This window comes from Notamacropus eugenii, chromosome 6 (genome assembly GCF_028372415.1).
Source record: "Notamacropus eugenii isolate mMacEug1 chromosome 6, mMacEug1.pri_v2, whole genome shotgun sequence".
Lineage (NCBI taxonomy): Eukaryota > Metazoa > Chordata > Mammalia > Diprotodontia > Macropodidae > Notamacropus > Notamacropus eugenii.
Genome location: NC_092877.1, coordinates 191,029,067 through 191,043,493, shown reverse-complemented (window position 1 = coordinate 191,043,493; position 14,427 = coordinate 191,029,067). Strand labels below are relative to the sequence as shown.

Here is a 14,427-nt window from a genome sequence, read left to right as displayed (position 1 = left end):
TGGATTTATAAAAGAACTGAAATAACCACGCTATGTAAAACAGTAAGACAGTTCTTTCGAAATGTGACATATGTCACAAATATAGACAACTACTTCCTTGACAAAAAAGGGGAGCCTGCAGATCACAAACACATCTAGCATTAACCCCAAAGCAGTGACCGTCTTCCTTTTTGGTTCCAGAAATCTTTCACACTACATAATTGTTTCTTCTTCTGTGTTCACTAATATGGGATGATGGAAAAAGCTCTGGAGTCAAAGGACCTAGGCTCAAATGTCACCTCTGATGTTGTCTACAGGAGTTTAGACAAGTCAGTTGCTTCATTAACAATGAAAGGGATGGACTCAATGGCCTCTTGAGGTCTAGCTTTGAATATGTGATGCTATGAGTCAAAGGGAGCACAGCAAGGACACTTGGTGAACATATTGTACCCTATTTAATACCCTCTTTGTTGCCAACCAATATTCAGCAGATTGTGGAATAAAGTTCTCAGCAAATTTCTAATAATAATTAAGGGACTTTTTTTTTTCATTCTCATGGTGTTTGTGGAGAAGTAGCTTATGGGGGAAAGTCTCCACTATGGCAGAGTGAGCTAAATATAGGGGAGGGACACAGAATTTGGGGAATGATCTCATTTTTATGAGCTTAAGGTGGATACCCTTCAGGGGCAGCTAGGTGGTACAGTGGATAAAGCACTGGCCCCGAGGATTCTTACTAGCTGTGTGACCCTGGGAAAGTCACTTAACTGCAATTGTCTTGAAAACAAAAACACATGAGTACTTTTTGTTAATTTTTATCAACTGGAAAATCATACAGCTTGTTAAGACAAATATTGGGAGTTCCATACAGACTACCAAATGTCTGCAGTCACAAAATCAAAGATTTATTGATGCTAAAGTGTAAAATATTCCTTCACGGTCAGTTAACGCCGAATCCTGCCAACGTGATCAGTAATGAGATACCTTTTCTTCTTTAGAAAATGTGCTACATGATAAAGTAGTTGTGCTGAGTCAATTTGGGTTTCTAAGACTTTAAAAAAGAATTTATAGGTAAGAAAGAGTCACGTATGAGTTCTTCTTGACTTATTACTAGGATAATTCTTTCATTTAAAACCTCAAGTTACGAGTATATTCTTGATGGGATTTTAAATGAAGATAATAGAACTTTTTTTTATGAATCTCAAACAAAAATTCAAACTCAAGAAAATACTCACTATTTTCCTTTTATGGTTCTTTATTACATGAAAAAGACAAAGTTCAATGATAAATTCTAGGTCTCTTGATCAGTTAAGTTATTCTACCTTTATTTTGGTCAGATGAAGTGGGACTTTTTAGGGTCAGGCGTTGGATAGATGGTGAACTGACAGAATGTCATGTTTTAGGAATGAATTACATCTTCCTATTAGAAATGAAGTGTATCAATTTTATAAGTCATTTTTAAAATACTTTCTGACTTGGAGATTAAGGAGTTTTAGAGCAACCAAAAAGTTTCCCTCCACTACTTCATCAACACAATAGGAGACTTGTCCCATTCACAGTTTTTAAAAAAATGAATAGGAAAATTTGATACTGCTTTCATTCTGCATAAAACCATTCTTTGATTCTTAATACCCTATAATTAAAGTCAAATAAAACTATCTTTAATCAGTAAACATTCTGATCAATATAAAATGTAAAATGTGAAGCAATCTTAAAATATTTCCTTTTCCCACAAAATTTCAACATATTTAAATGCACATATATCTATATAGATATAAATATACACAAAACAACTTTTAATACAATATTCTAAAGGTAATGTCTGCATCTCACAAGTTTCTGAAATGCTTTCTTGAAGTCTTCATTAAAGATTGTGTAGATCAATGGATTTATAAGAGAATTGAGATAGCCGAGCCATGTCAAAAAATTAGATAGTTCTTCTGAAATCTGACATTTCTCACATACATTGACAACTACCTCCTTGACAAAAAATGGAAGCCAGCAGATCACAAATGCACCTAGGATTAACCCCAATGTAGTGGCTGCTTTCCTCTCTCTTGTTCCAGAAATCTTTTGCCTCCTCCAAGATATTTCTGGCTTTAATTCTGATTTGGGACTTTTTAAAGTGCTCTGTATTTTATCAAAGTCTGTTGAAGGGTCAGATAAAGATTTCTCTTGCACATATGGTGTAGAGACCAGGTGACTGCTTCGCTCACCACTTTCCAACAGTACCTGTCCATTCAGCTCTCCTTTGACAACCTGACTAACATTTCTCTTGTGGTACAATGTCTTGGCTGCCCTATATATTTTATAATAGAGGATCAGTATCAATGCCAGTGGTATGTAGAAAGCTCCAAATGTGGAGTAAATAGTGAAAACAATATGGTCGTGTTTGATTATGCATTCATCTTCTTTGCTGGTTCTTTGGTGTCTCCAGAATAGAGGTGGCATGGAGATGAAAACTGAAATAGCCCACACCACGGTGATCATAATCCCAGCCTGCTTAGGTGTCCTTTTCCTGGCATACTCAACAGCATCTGTAATTGCGCGATATCTGTCCAAAGCTATAGCAGAGAGGTGCAGGATGGAACATGTGCAGCAGGTAATGTCAACACTTAGCCAGATGTCACAGACTACTTGACCCATGAGCCAAGTTTCTTTCACAATATACACAATGCTGAAGGGCATCACGAGGACGGCCACTAGGAAATCGGTAACTGCCAGGGAGCAGATTAAATAGTTGGCAGGGTGATGGAGCTTCCGAGTGACAATTATTGCAGTGATCACAAGAGAGTTGATAGCAGTTGTCATCAGGGCCAATAATGACAGGGTAAGTGAGATCAGGATCTTAGATGGCGTTCGACTGAATGGTTCTTCTGAGGTAAAGTTTTGATCTGTCAAGTTTAAGAAATCCATCCTCTCCTTAAAAGGTAAATTTACTTGAGTAAATAGATACCTGCCATAAAAGGAATAACAAAAAACAGCAGTTCAGTCAATGCTCAAATACCTTCTCTCCTTTGAAAAATAAGTACAGGACATCCCAGAAGTCTTTATTCGGTTAAAAGTTTGGGGACACCCTATACGTGGTTGTTGCTCTTTGTTTTATTTTGTCAAGTTTTGAACGTAACCATCAATAGAGACAATAGAGACAACATGCAAATATGCAAAGAACAACATGAAAATCAATCAGTGAGTATTTATTAATTACTTACTATGTACCAAGCACTTTGTTAGGCACTGGAGATACAAATATAATGAATGAAATGCCAAAAACTTGCATTCTCATGTTGGAGACAGCAAAGATACATAAAAAATATAAAGAGAATGAATATAAGCTAGCCAAATACAAGTTAGTTTGTAAGGAAGGGAACTAGCATAGTGGGATCTGAAAAGATGCCATGTGAATTAGGTAATCCTTGAGCTGCATTTTTGGGGACATGTTTATTTTTATTAATGTGCTTTGTCTTTAGACTACAAATATTTACAGATTACTCCCACTTTGTGAATCCTTTTGTAACAAAATAAAATGGTTAAGTAAAAGTGATAATATAGTGACCTCATCTGAAAGGACATGCAACATTTCACATCAGTAATACCCTCTGCCTCTTTTTCTCTCTCTCCTTACCTCTACCTCAGTGAAAAAAAAAATTCCTTTTAACAAATCCATTTAACAAATACGCATATCCAAGCAAAACCAATTCCCTCAATGGTTCTATGCAATTGTGTGTGTGTGTGTGTGTGTGTGTATACACATGTCAGAGATGTAGGGTGCAGAATGATACATACATATGTATGTATATATGGTAAATATATACACATAGAGGCCATAGATTTAGGGTGTGAAATTACACACACTCATACACCCCACATACACACACATATACGTATGTATGTATGTATATAAACCTTACATCAATAAGCTTGTTTGCTGGTGCACAGGGCATGTGGAGGCTCTAGTCATTGATGTACTATATATATGCATATATATTTGCATATAGCTATTGAGGGAATTTGTTTTTGCTTGGATATTCATATTTGTTGCAAAGAATTGTCCTTTTTTCTTTTTTTCTTCACTGAAGTAGAAGTAGGAGGGAGAGAAACAGGCAGAAGTGATATAAAATGGTGCATGCACTTTCAGATGAGGTTACTATATTATTAGTTTTACTAAACAGTTCATATATATAAATATATATACACACACGTGTGAGTATGTATGTGTGTGTGTGTCCGTGCGTGTGTGTGTGTGTGTGTGTGTGTGTGTGTGTGTATTCTGTACTCTAAATCTTGAAGGAAGAGAGGATTCCATTAGGTTGAGTTAAGGAAAATCTTAGTTATGGAGATAGGAATACAGTTTATTGAGGTGGGGAGTGACATACTCATATCTACACTTAAGAATTGTAGGTTTAACAGCAATATGTGGGATGAACTGAAGTAGCGAGAAACTTAAAGCATGAAGACCAGTAAAGAGGCTTTGGCAATAAACTGGGTTTCATCTAGATGGGTAGTTGTGTGAGAAGGCATCAAATGCAGATGTTGTGCAGGTAGGAAAACAGGACCAGACAATCGTGATTGGCTACATAGTGCGAAAGTGAGGCATCAAGGTTAAAGACAAGGTTTTGAACCTAATAGACCGGAAATATGGTGGTACCTTTGACACAAATAGGGAAGTTTGGTAGAGAGGTGAGTTTAAAGGCAAAAGAAGACTTCTCTTATGGCTATGCTGAGTTTGAAATGTCTCTAGGATATCTAGTTTGAAATACCCAATAGGCAAATGGTAAAAGAAAACTCTGTATGAAACCATAAGCAACTAGTTGTTATTTCTGAGTGTTATTAGGCATGTAAAATAATATGTGGCATTCAGACCATAGGTTATTACTTTTTCTTGGACATGTAATTTTAGTATTTCAAAGAAAATAGCAATAAACATTGACTTTTGTTACCCTTTCAAGATTCTAATAGTAAGAAAAAACTCAAAAGAATCTTTATAACTTAAAAGGATCAATAGTTTATAAGTTGAAATTAAGCATGGCATAGTGGATAGTAATCTGGTCTTGGAGGCAGAAGAACCTGGGCTCAAGTCTTTTTTCTGAGCAATACTAGCTGTGTGACCATGAACTTAAACTTTTGGTGCTCTAGGTCAACTCGTGACCCCATATGGGGTCACAAAAAATTTGGCCAACAGTAAAAGGTTTCTGAATGCATGACCAAAAATTAATTAAAAAATCAAATATGTAATGAATCCCAGGTGTTTCTGGCAATACTTGCCAGTGTTGCATCATTCAGCTTCATTGAAGCCTTGGTTCTAAACAAAAAGTATTTGTACTTTGTACTGCACGTGCCTTCAGGCAACACCAAGGAAGGCTGCCAAAACCCAAAAAAGGATGGGGGTGGAAAAAGTTTAAGAACCCCTGCTCTAGGCTATGCTTTAGAAAATGTGATGGGGAGATGGTGCTTTCAGCATTGACAGAGGGAGTTTCTTTACCTTGAAGTTGCTATAATAATATAATCACAGATCTAGTCCCAGTGCCCAAACCCAGTCCCAGTGACCAAACTCTGTTTGTGTGGTTACAGTATTGTTATATAAAATCCTTGTTCTTTGACCTCATTATCTCCTTAAGTAGTTCCATTTCCTCTACTCACAGATAAGAAGGAAAAGTGTACTGCCTTAATACACATCTGAGTGCAATTTAAAATGCTTTAAGAGATATTGAATGCTTTAAAACAAGTAGTGTGGTATACTGGATAGAGTAGTTAGGTCTATTTTCTGTTTAGAATATACCTCAGTATTTGAAAGCTCGGTGATTTTATTTGTGTACCTATTTCCTCTAACCATGAGGACCGAAACCCTTCAAACCTGAGCAAACAGAATTTTTTTGTCTTGCTATGGCTGAAAATATCTGGGAATTATAGCTCTGGCACAGAAGAGGCTTCGTGGGCCATCTATTCCAAACCCCTTCACTTATGAGAAGTGAAAACTGAGGCCTAGAGAAGTAAAGGGATTTGTCCACAAGTCATAATAAGTGGGAGAGCTGGGATGGGACTTTAGATCCCGTGCCTTGAAGTCAGCCAGTCATCTTTTCGCTGTATCAGGCTGGTCGGTGATGAGCTGTTCTGAATTTAACTAAGCTGGCCATGAGATAACAGATGCACAGTAAAACCTGTCTGTTTTGGTGAAACTTGGCAGAGCTGGCACTCCACTGGTACAGCACTCAGAGACTCCAGACCACCTCCATATCACTGTACTCCACTGCAGTAGGAACTCAGTGGAGCTGCTGAGCCTATGGCATTGCTGACACAGTCAGAACGCAGTGCATTCAAAGAAATAGTTCACAATCAGATCCCATTTGAGGATACCTCTAGTATCCCAAGATTATGAAACAATTCTTAGTCTTATTAGTAGTAGTAGCATTAGTTTTTTAAATCAATCTATATACTCAATTCATTGATTACTAATTTTAATGATTTTAAAATTAAATTTAGTCACAATATTTATAGCTCTAGTCATTTGTAATAAGAATAATAATAGCATTTATTCTTTAAAGTTCATGAAGCATTTCTAATATTTGTTACATTTGATCCTTACAATAGCCGTGTAAGGTAGGTGCTATTAGCCTCATTTGACATACGAGAAAACTGAGGCTGAAAGAGGTTGTCCAGGGCCGAGTAACTACTAAGTGTAGGAGCAGGATTGGAACTCAGGTGTTCAGGATTCCAAGTCCAGAATGCTATTCCTAAGACACTTTGCTGATAAAATATGTATCATAAATTTTTGAAGGGATATTTGTTAAATTTTTTTTATTTTTTTATTTTTTATTTTTTTAATTTTTATTTTATTATATTTTATTTATATTATTTTTATTTATTTTATTTTATTTATATTATTTATTTTATTTTTTATTTTTTAAAAATTTTTAAAATTTTTAAATATTTGAAGCGATACATGTTAAATTGCTTTTAAAAAACTTAAAGAAGTTTAACTTGCTGGATTTAAAACACCACAGTTCTGCTGAAGTAATTTAGCTTGTCAGAGAGGGGAAACACGGACAGGGGAGCTCATAAAGGCCCTCTTTGCAAACAAGGTTTTATTTTATAAGTCAAGTTGATGTTGAGCAGCTGCCCTCACCCCCATGAATGTGGCTCTCCACACATGCTTAATTGCCTTATAATTTCTTCTTCATTGGATATTACTGCATAATTACAAGTTAGCTAAAAGCAATTGGGATGTAATGAAATATGATGAATATATTTTGAAAGGTATGGTTCTCTTTTTGTTTGAGCCTTGAGTTTCAAAGTCTACATAATTAAAATGAGACTCATTTAGACAGGTTTGCAGGAATGTTGTGTTTGTTAGGGCTATCTTGAGGGGACAGTTGGAATGAATTTTCTTGTCTTGCACTAAGAATCCGTTTTATGTTGTCTCAGTATCAAGATGCCTCCTTAAAAAACCGCCATTACTTCCTGATGTTATTCATCAGGAATGGCTAGATTCGTATATTTGGCTTTAGTGATGACAACATGTTTCCTTATCTTCTATACCCCCTTCAGATTGTGCACATGGCTGTCACAAAATACATGCTTAATAAATGCTTGTTACCTAATTGGCTGAACGCTGCATACAGACCAGAAAGCTGACAGTGAGTGAGCTTTGGTCCTTCTTGAAAATCTGTATGTTGGCATAGGAGCCAATGAACTGACTGACCATCCCTGCCTTGACCCCAGAGATTAGTAAGTAGCCTCTTGGTCTACTCTCTAGAAATGTGCCCACTGAACTGTTCATAAGGATATTTGCAGGCCACATATTGATTTAGAAAGCTTCAAATTAACAGGATCTGCTCTATTTTGTGTTTTTATTTATCTTGTTAAACATCTTCCAATTGTGTTTTAATCTGGTTTGGGCCACACTTGGGAGAGTTGTGGCCAGTATGTTGTATATTTGATCTAATAGATACCACCAACTGGAACAACAGTGAAGTGCTGGAAGTTCCAGGACTCCAAATTCCCCCACTCTGAATACCAAGAGACTCAGGGGCAGTAGCACCTGGTAGTTGTATATGTTGTCATAGGGGTATAGACCTTGAGAGTTGGAAAGGGCTTCAGTAGCCATCTGGTTCAACTTATACACAAAGGGAATTCCCACTATAACATATCTGACAAGTGGTCATCCAGCCTCTACTTGAAGACCTCTAAGTAGAAGGAGCCCATCACTTTTAGAGAGAATCCATTCTTCTTTTAGACAGGTCTTTTTTTCCAGACATCAAGCCTAAATCTGCACCACTACAACTTCTACTCACTGCTCCTGAGTCTACCTTTTGGTCCAGGGGTGGGGAACCTGTAGCCTCCAAGTCACATGTGGACCTCTAGGTCTTTAGGTACAGCCTTTTGACTGAGTCCATGTTTTACAGAACAAATCCTTTTATATTGAAACCATGATGGGGAGAATTGTGCTATAGAAGGGATAACTGTATATAGTTTGTACATTTCTGTTTTCTTGTTGTCTCTACCATTAGATTGTGAGCTCCCTGACAGCAGGGATAGTCTTTGGCCTCTTTATACAACGCCAGAGCTTAGCATAGTGCCTGACATTTGGTAATCAATGTTTATTGACTGACACCCTAATCTCACCTACCAGTCTTATGAGGGTGATTTTTTATGACCAAGTGGAAGACTTTTTATTTCTCCTCAGTGAATTTCACCTTAGTGGATTCAGCCCAATCCTATGGCCAATGAAGATCTTTCCGGATCCTAACATTACCACCAAGAGTGTTAGTAATCTGTCAAATTGATGCACCTATCACTTATGCCAATGTCAATGGTGTATATATAAATAAAATAAACAGGTAAATAAAGTAACAGTAAATAAAAATAAGTAAAGTAAAATAAGTAAATCATCAGTCAACGTTAAAAATGTCAAGCAGAAATGATCTGTGTATTACTAAGCCATACTGACATTTTGTGATCATGACTTACCTCCCGTTCTAGACATTTGTCAACCACATACAAAGTATTAATTCAAGAACCTTCCCTGGAATTTAAATCAAATTTACTGGCCTGTCATTGGAAGGCTATTCTCTTACTTTTTTGAAAATCAGGATATTTGCCCTTCTCCAATCTTGTGGTACCTCTGTCACTTTCTTTGTTCTTTCAAATAACATTGAAGGAATTGAGGGGATTAGGACAGCAAGTGATAGTGGGAACTGAGTGAAGCACACTGACTCCAGATCCAGAGCTAACTTGGTCCCCCTTCTATTCAACTATAGGTCTAGCCAAACTTTTATCTTGTGAGAAAACTTTATTCAATTGTGGGAATTGGGAGCAAACCTTATTTAAACCATCATTTGGACCTAGTCTTGTATGACTGAGAAACTGGACTACCTCTTCCTGCTGTTTAGAGACCCTTAACCAAGCACCTAAATTTTTCTGGCCAGAAACCCAGTCAGACCCAAAGAGTTTCCTCACAATTGTAAATTTCAAGCAACCGATATGTCTTATCTGAAAAATAGCCTGTACCATTCCACCAGTTATTGTTTCCATGTTCCCTTGATTATTTACAGATACTTGGGAGGGAATACCTCCTTTTCTAAATTCAGGGAAATGAAGGTATTTACTTTCCCTCTGCCAACTGGGAAAATCCCTAATCTTTCCTCCAATTAGAAATGAGATTAACTAATGTTGTATTGTTTTCTTTTAACTAATTGGTTTTATTTGATTGTTTTTTAATCTGTAAAAGTTTGTCTTACTCTGTATTCAGGGTCCATGCCTAACCTGAGGAAGGGGCCTGGTCCCATTTGGTTAGGCAATTGGCATACATTGCTTAATAAATCAATATGCTCAGAAGATTGAACCTTTGCTTTCCTCAGTCATTTCATCTTTCACCAGCCACATCATTGAGAGGGGCTCAGAAATTATACCTGCCATTTCTTTGGTATCAGGGAAAGTGGTTCACCTGGTGACTTGAATTCACCGAGGGTAGTTCTAAATCTGTGATTCTATCAATTAATATTTTCTCAGTATCTCCTTATCATTAATTCCTCATTAGTCATTTTTGCTGTGCTATGTCTAATGCAAAAGATATTTTCTATTTGGCAGTGAAAACAGAGGAAAAATGAGATCTGAGTGGCTCTACCTTCTCTCTGTTGTCAGTTCCCATCTCATCCACCTAAAACAAAGATCTTTTCCCTTATCTCAGAATAGGTAAGAAAGAAAGACATCCAAAATCCAAACCCTTCTTATTGTCCTCAGCTCCTCTTGCCAACTCCAGCTCATTCTGAGTTTTAGCTCTCCTGATGCTTTAAAAAGAAAAAAAGAACTCCATATTTATCCTTTTTTTTTTTTTTGGTCTTGTGTGCATCTTTAATATGTTTCTTTTTAGAGCCTAAGTTGATTGGTGAGTTTCTGTGCATTCACATCAAGCTCTTCTTCATTTTAATTGTTTCCCTTACTGGCTTCAGAATTTCATTTTTGAGCAGCTCCCACCCTCCTGAGCCAACATCTCTTCTAGCATTTTAGTCCATAATATCCTACCTATCTTGCTTTTAGACATTTTAAAACCCGTTTTTACAAAATCTAGGATTCATGGCCAACCTGCCCTGAATTTTCTGTCCTCATTCACAAACTCTGGGAGAGACCAAGTCCCTTCCTCTCTCCACTAAGGATTTCATCATTTCTACCTCAACAACCAGTTCCTTCCTGTAAGGGAGAATCAAATTCAAAATATTTGGAAGGATAAAATTATTACTAACAAGTCAAGAAGGTATTCGTTGTTCTGTTTTTAGCAAAAAGCTACAGCAGGCATCTGGAAAATTGAAGTCCCCTGTGAACACTAGATCATTTTCTCTGTGCCATACTTATATGTGTTTCCCAACCTCTTCACCTAGTTCTTTTTGTTCAGGTGATCTGTAGTATACTTAAGTGACAAAAGTCACTATTCTGTGCTCCCTGCCCTTTTGTTGAATACTCATCATCTCACGTGTATTTTAGACTACTGAGATTACTCCTGGAAGTATGGAAATGGAATTCAGCTGGAAGTATAATAATGGATTTTAAACTTTTTATGCCAGTCTTAGGAATAAAAACCTGAGACACACGGGAAGAGGAATAGTTGCAGAAGGAAGTAGCCTCCATTTTAAATTGACAGTTAAGGTGAATATATGAAAAAAAAATAGCTAGACTAGCTAAGATATATAAATAGGGAAAAAGTCCAACAATAACCCTAGTTGTAACTGATAGAAAATCTCATTAGAACTGCTTAGGAGTATTTCAAAATGTTTATCTTAATTTTTTTTTAGAAGTTGCAATCTTAAACACCGTCATTATTAATGAAGTGACTCTTCTTTTTTAGTCAATATTTTCTTTTCTCTTCCTCCTCATCATCTTCCTTCCACTTCCCCCTTTTTTCTCTACTTGCTCCTTTTCTTTCTACTGTTCCTGCCTCTCCTCCTTCTCCTTCACCTCCTCCTCTGGTCTATGCAAGATATTGGGGACCCTCATGCTGGGGATATTGGGCCTTGGGTCATGTTTGTCAGATGTGGTATAGCAAAGGGCTTTTCTCCCCTTTATTGTTTGACAGAGATGTCCACTAAGATGCCCTTTTATTATAATTCTGTGTTTTTTTATGCTTAAATTTTTACAAATAAACACAAGAAACAGCATAGTATGGTTTAAAGTTGTTGGCTTTACCTTCAGAAAATGTAGGTTCAAATCCTCTGACAGCTTTGACACTCATTAGCTATGTGTCTGTATGGGAAAATCACATAACGTCTCTGTGCCTCAATTTTCTAATCTCTAAAATGGGGATAATGGCACTTGCTCTACATACCTTTCAGGCTACAATTTGTATTATACAAGTTTCTTATGTTCACTCCTCTTCCTGGAAGTACTGATAAGGAAAGAGATCTATGACATGCTATAAAGAAAAAGGAAATTGTATCCAGGCATAAAGACTCTACATAAAACTCAGATTGTGCTTACCCACCTCTCTTCACCCGTTTAGAAAATTCTGGTCTGACATTCCTCATCATTTTTTCTATGCTGTTGGTGAGATGGGAGGCCACCGCTGGTTGCTTAGATTCGCAGTTTTCTACTTGTTGTAGCTGACACTGTGGCTTGCAGCTCAAGTTGGATGCAAAACAGGTGACCTGGGACAGACCACGGAGAGTTTATAGTGACTGAGTGAGGAGTGGCACGGATAATTCAAAATACCATTATACAAAACCCATGCCTATTTCTTTTTAGAATATATGTATGTATATATATATATATATATATATATATATATATATATATAGAACATATGTATTATATATACATATATAGAATATATGTATGTATACATACATGTATACACATCTATGTATGGATATACATGTATATATACATAGAGTATGTGTATATACATGTATATATACACATGTATATATACACAAAATAACATATATATGTTATTTTGATGAAGATAAACATTTTTCTTCTTAATTATGTTTTCTTTCAGAGAAAACTTGCCTCTGTTGGGATATTTGCTAAAAGTTACCCACCAAGTAAATAATTCGCATGCAGTTAATGGAGCTGACTGCATACGGTTAAGCCCCAAATGTCAGCATATGTTCATTTTCCAGGTAACTGAAGAATATTTCTGGAGGCTAAAAGTTCTGGCTTTTAAGCATTTGTGTGGATTGATGGAACATGGATAAGCTGAAGACAATTCAGAGAAGAATGACCAGGATTGGTGAAAGGTCTTGAAATCATTTCATAGAAAGTACCCAAAAATCTTTTACCTTAGAGAAGAGAGGACTTTGGGGTCTGGGGGTGGGAGATAATACTTGTTTTCTAATATTTAAAGGCTAGCATTTGGAAAAAGGTTTAGGTTTGTTCTCCTTGGTCTCTAACAACAGAACTAGGGTCAAGGAATATAATTTGCAGAGAGGCAGACATATGTTTGATGCAAGGAAAAATTTCCTAATAACTAGAGCTATCCCAAAGAGAAATGGACCACCTCAGAAAATAATAACTTCTTCCTCAACGATATCTTTAATAAAGCAAAGCAAAACAAGTCATGATAAACTCCTATTTGTGAAATATTTTCCCCTCTAAAATATTAAGTGTGAAAGTATATATCCAAACATACATATGTATATGTATATGAATAAATCAAATGTCTACATGAAACACTTTCCAGCTTGAAGCATCAGTTTAATTTGCTATATTTTGTTATAAGATGTTTCTGACTTCTCCCAGCCCTTTTCTTATGGTTATTTCATGCCCCAGATAAGCACTGTCGGGATCTGTCATTTTGCTTCAAGCTCCCAAATGTTGTATGGACAAAGGGGTTTGGGAAACTGTTTTAAAACAGAGGAGGATTCCTAGGAGTTGGTCCAGTTTCTTTTTGCCCAGTGTGTTTCCCTCAAACTGTTGCTGCTGTGGACCCACTCTTCTTTGTTGATGCCAGTTCTAGGAGAGAGGAAGGAGAGCTCTGGATTTACTCTTTGCAAAGTTCTTCCAATATTTCTCTGATGTTCTGTACCACTCCCCACCTTCTGTCTTTACTCAGACACTCTCATCTCAGTAATCTCCTTCTGTATCCCTGGTATGATTTCTTCGTGTCTATAGTTGGAAACCCATGTTCCCATGTCTTTTTATATATTTTTATACATATTCCATACTTTTAATATACTTTTTATACATCTTTCTCTGTGCAGTTCGGTCTTCCTCTCATGTTTGATATTTTTGTAGCTTCCTCTCTCTGGGAAGAGCAGTATCTAGCTTTCATTCTCTCCATTCCATGGAATATGGGAAGGATTCCATTTTAATTTATACTTGCAAGAAGCCAGTTTTACCCCCTCTCTCATTTTTCTCACCCATAAAATGATGGGGCGAGACTAAAGATTTTAAGAGCTGTTTAAACTCCAGAATTCTATAATTTTTAAGTGAGAACAAATTGATCTGATCAGTGTTTCTTTCAATCTATGGCTGTTTGCCCTGGAAGCATTTCCACCCCTTAATCAATTTCTGAGAAGCTGTTTCTTTGAAACTAAATGAAATAGGGTAGAAACATCATTTCCATTATGACTTTGCTTTCCCATTGCTTTACATTATGAAAATTTACCCTGTCTGCTTAATAAAATAAAATTGTGTTTTCTTCATTACTACATTCCTTTGGAATGGACAAAATGTCCAACTACTGTTATTTCCATTTATATGGAACATTTAAAATGTTGATATTTTCCATTATGAAGGGTCATACTTAAAAGTAACTCTACACTTTTGTCTATTAAACTGTTGTGGCTCTATTAGCCTCCTTTAAAAGATTATCTGAAAATTATATTTTGAAATGAGTATTCAGTGCAAGAATTTTCTTAGAATTTTTATGGTTTTATCATAATAAAAATGAATTCTATAGGAAATGACCTATCTTAAGATTAGGATAAGAAATATTTGATCATTTTACTGATGCCACTT

The 14,427-nt window shown here is 36.3% G+C and overlaps 1 protein-coding gene across 1 annotated transcript; it reads right to left on the bottom strand.

Annotated features, from left to right (window-relative positions):
- Positions 1–1,150: 1,150 nt before the first annotated feature.
- Positions 1,151–12,164, bottom strand: HTR1F (5-hydroxytryptamine receptor 1F). Its single transcript, XM_072621647.1, has 2 exons — positions 11,948–12,164; positions 1,151–2,932 (listed from the first exon to the last, which is right to left on the bottom strand). The coding sequence occupies exon 2, from the start codon at positions 2,890–2,892 to the stop codon at positions 1,786–1,788; it is 1,107 nt and encodes a 368-aa protein (XP_072477748.1). The 5' UTR covers positions 2,893–2,932; positions 11,948–12,164; the 3' UTR covers positions 1,151–1,785.
- Between the last annotated feature and the right edge of the window lie 2,263 nt (positions 12,165–14,427).